Source organism: Rhagoletis zephyria, unplaced genomic scaffold (genome assembly GCF_001687245.7).
Source record: "Rhagoletis zephyria isolate East Lansing unplaced genomic scaffold, Rhagoletis_zephyria_1.1 Rzeph_scaffold_05945, whole genome shotgun sequence".
NCBI classification, from domain to species: Eukaryota; Metazoa; Arthropoda; class Insecta; order Diptera; family Tephritidae; genus Rhagoletis; species Rhagoletis zephyria.
The window spans coordinates 1-3,701 of NW_016163028.1; the positions used below are offsets into that span (position 1 = coordinate 1).

At 33.0% G+C, this 3,701-nt stretch overlaps 1 protein-coding gene across 1 annotated transcript in view; it reads right to left on the reverse strand.

The window, feature by feature from the left end:
* Window positions 1-371: 371 nt before the first annotated feature.
* LOC108372641 (glutamate-gated chloride channel-like) overlaps window positions 372-3,701 on the reverse strand; it is a gene marked incomplete at both ends in the record, with an annotated part of 14,516 nt that continues 11,186 nt past the window's right edge. The window contains one exon of the mRNA XM_017628373.1: window positions 372-441. Coding sequence (XP_017483862.1) covers window positions 372-441 — 70 coding nt within the window. The remainder of the gene's footprint in view (window positions 442-3,701) is intronic.

Sequence of the window (3,701 nt, forward strand, 5' to 3'; positions counted from 1 at the left end):
ATCGTTTTCGGTCACTAACGAGACATCGTTATCTTCATAGCTTTTGCTTACGTTATTGTTACCATTACCGTTATTGTAATCGTCCTTTAAATCGCCATCGTCACCGTTATTTTTATCGTTATATTTATCCTTCTTGTTATCGTTATCTTTATCCTTTTGGTTAATGTAATATTTATCCTTTTAGTTCTGGATATTGTTACTGTTATTTTTATAGTTTTGTTACAGAGCTTTTAGTTCTAATACTAAAGGCCTTCTTACGGCCGCGCATTGTCAACACCAGAGCAAAACTTTACTCTGCAGAAACCATATCTGATCTGATTTTAGAGTTTTCCTTTAATCAATTAAAGTCTAAAGAATAACTCGCAACTCACCTTGTATGTCATCGAATTTCAGCCGCTCGTCTGTCCACTGTTCGCGGAATGTCAACTGCACGCTGTACTCCTACACACCCACACAAAAAGGTCGATTAGTACAATTCGTCGAAAACATGAAAAGTTTATTTTAAATTTGTGAATTCTAAATAATGATTATGTAGGTATGTATAACTTAGCTACGATGGATTAACTGATTATCTAATGCGCTCGTTTTGAATCATTTTTGTTCTGGATAATTTGCCCGGGGTGAAAGGATCGATTGCAAATTTTGCATTTTTCTTGGTGAATATTTATTTTCAATGAGGCTGATGGGTTCTACGAATTTCGTTTCGAAAATTTCGCAATATTCCAAATTTCCACATTTATAATTGTACGAATGGTGTGCTATTAAACAGTTAAAAACCGAATTTAATTTATTTGCGGAAATTTTGCGTAAGAGATTTAAATTTTTCTTTTGCATAGATTTTTGGTTGGCAATTGCAAGTAGGTGGGTGGGTGGTGGTCGATTGGCTGATTGGGTAACTAATTGAATTGATTTGAATTGAATTGAGTGACTTTTTCGAATGGTGGTGAATGGGCGTTGATTGGTTTTTGTCTTTGATTTTGCTGGGTAATTATGTTTTCAATATGTGCCGTTATGCGTGGGTTTTTCTATTTCCAATTTGTTTTGTTTGGATTTTCTGGGTTTATTTGCTCTGATTTGGATTTGTCNAGCAGATTGTTTGGTTAGAATGCGAATATTTAGATAAACATAGATAAATTTGAAAATTGTCATGCAGCTGATTATGCAGCGGCGGTCAAGCAGGTCAAGCAAACATTTAGTTAACAGTCGCTTACATATATGTATCACAAAAAAGCATTGCATAAATAGACGTACATATCTATTAAAAATAAGTATTATATAAAAAGATATAACTTATAATGTATGTATATATATATATGTGTGTAGTATATATAGTAAATTAACCGTAAAACACCTTCTTGCATTAGATGCAGAATATTTTGAATACAAGTTTATTATTAAAATAAAATAAAAGCGATGTGCAGGCAAGAAAGCATGTCACAGAAATTAAGGCTAACGTACAAATGCATATGTATATGCATATATACAAAAAACTCGAAAATTTCTCTTAATAAAAAATATATGGCTTATTTTGAACTAAGCGTAAAAAAATTAAAAAAATACATTAATAAAAAATCGCTTATGCAAATAAAGCATGAATTTTATGTCAAATATATATGTATCTTTTAGTTTGGCTTCAGCGTCACCTAGCGATTCCTTTTGACCTTCTGCTGTCTATACTTTAGAACTTATATGTAAAGCAATACGGATATATTTTGGGCTTTAAAGAGCTTAGCTTAGCATATGGCGGTATTTTAACCCGCGCCTTCGATTATGTTAATAAACACACTTACCTCTACATAAGCAAACACTTTATTAAAGTGCTTAGTGGTCATTCTGTATTAGAAAATGAAGCCAATAGTCAAATTTAATTTTTGGAATTTGGTATCGATCGACATTTGAAATATCGAGTCTTTTTATCCCGATATTAATGGGTATCCGATATTTTTACAGCGATTCTTTGAATTGGTACTATATCGATACTTTCGGTCCGATATCGTGTCCCTATTTCGATGAATGCACCTTAGATTTCTTGTTTCTACAGCAAATAGTAGTGACTGCTGTCAGATCTTTTATATCCGAGTTGGTACGGTTGTGTTCCTCTGATCTAGAACGTAGATGAAATTTTGTTTTGGAAGCTGTTTCTTCTGTAAGGTGAATAAAAATCGCTAACATCACAAAACGAGCCTTATGCCAACTAGTCTAAGAATAGTTTATGCCTAAAACCGGAAACTATGCAGCAATGTGGCCGTGAAAGTTTTCCCCAAACTAAACAAAGTTTGATTAACCTGTCCAAGACTAAAGCACAGTTATAGTGAGTGGCATTTCCACTCGCCCTCTGTCCGGTGATATCGTTTCGCCAACAACATAGATTGTTGTTGTTGCCCGCCATGTCACTATGGCTTCTTCTCATATATGCCTCAAGATGTAAAATCTTAACTTAGTTAACCTGTGCTGGTACTAGCCCGGCTTTCCTTGCAACAGTTTCTTTGAGAATACCGAAGTAGTTTCTAACTTTTAATTATATATAATCATAATACCTCAGTAATGAAAAAACCAAGACTAAGTATCGCTCGCTGTAAGTTAAGGTCTAGTAAATATGTCACAGCATTAACTATACGTTTAATTCACCTAACCTTTCTTTTCCTTGAGCGGCTATAATAGCGAACATATTACTGAGGTACTGAGTAGTCCAAGTTTCTGCATCAAATATAATCAAATTTCATTTCCATATTTTTTTTTTTTTACTATTTATGCTCTCACTTTGCATGCCTTTCTGTTAATATCTCTGCTACTTTGCATCGAGTATAAATAAAATATTAATTTATAATAACTTGAATCAAAAGCATGCCCTTATGCAAATACATATGTATGTATGTACATTAGGGTTGTCCTTATTTTTACGAGTCAAAATTTTAACGTGCGCCGCCGGGATATCTGTTTCTTTTCGTCTGAAAGACTTACAGTAAATCGAGCGATGGTTTGCGCCAAGTGTTCGCAAAACGTTCAAAAATTGTAACATCAGGTGCATCTTTTGAACTAGTTTCAATTCAAAAACAGCACAGAAACTAGTTTCATATATGTATGTGGCGACGACAAAGCAACCTCATTACCTAATTTAATTGTGGCGGCTGTTTCAAAAACTTTTGTACTGGACTGATAATTATGCAACGGAGTGTATATAAAGATTTCAAAGCTTGCACAAATTAAAAAAAAAAATTAATCAAACTTACAAAAAATTTTCAATAAAATTTCCAAATTTTTAGTTAGATTATTTAGAAAATTTTCGGGTATGCAATTTTATAGCCCATTCAATTTTAGTCTAGTAAAGCGCAAGTTTCAAGTCGCTAAAAATGAGGGTGTTGCGGATTTTTTTTTTCATATAAAAATAAATTTTAATCTTGCGTTATATGGAAGAAAATGCGCCACATCCTCCACAAAAAAAAAAAACTCTAAAAAATCAACGGTATTTTTTAGCGACTTGAAGCTTGGACTTTATTGCACTAAAATGGAATGGGCTACAAAACTGTTGCTGCTGTGCTTACAATAAAATTCGAAATTTATAAAAAACTACTGTGTTCTTTAATAAAGTTAAAAAGAAACATGAGCTTTGACGACTTTTAACAGTTTTCGCTTCTATCAAACGCTAACCTAGTGACTTAATATTTTGAGTGAAAATCTGTAGTTAACTGCCGATTCTGAGT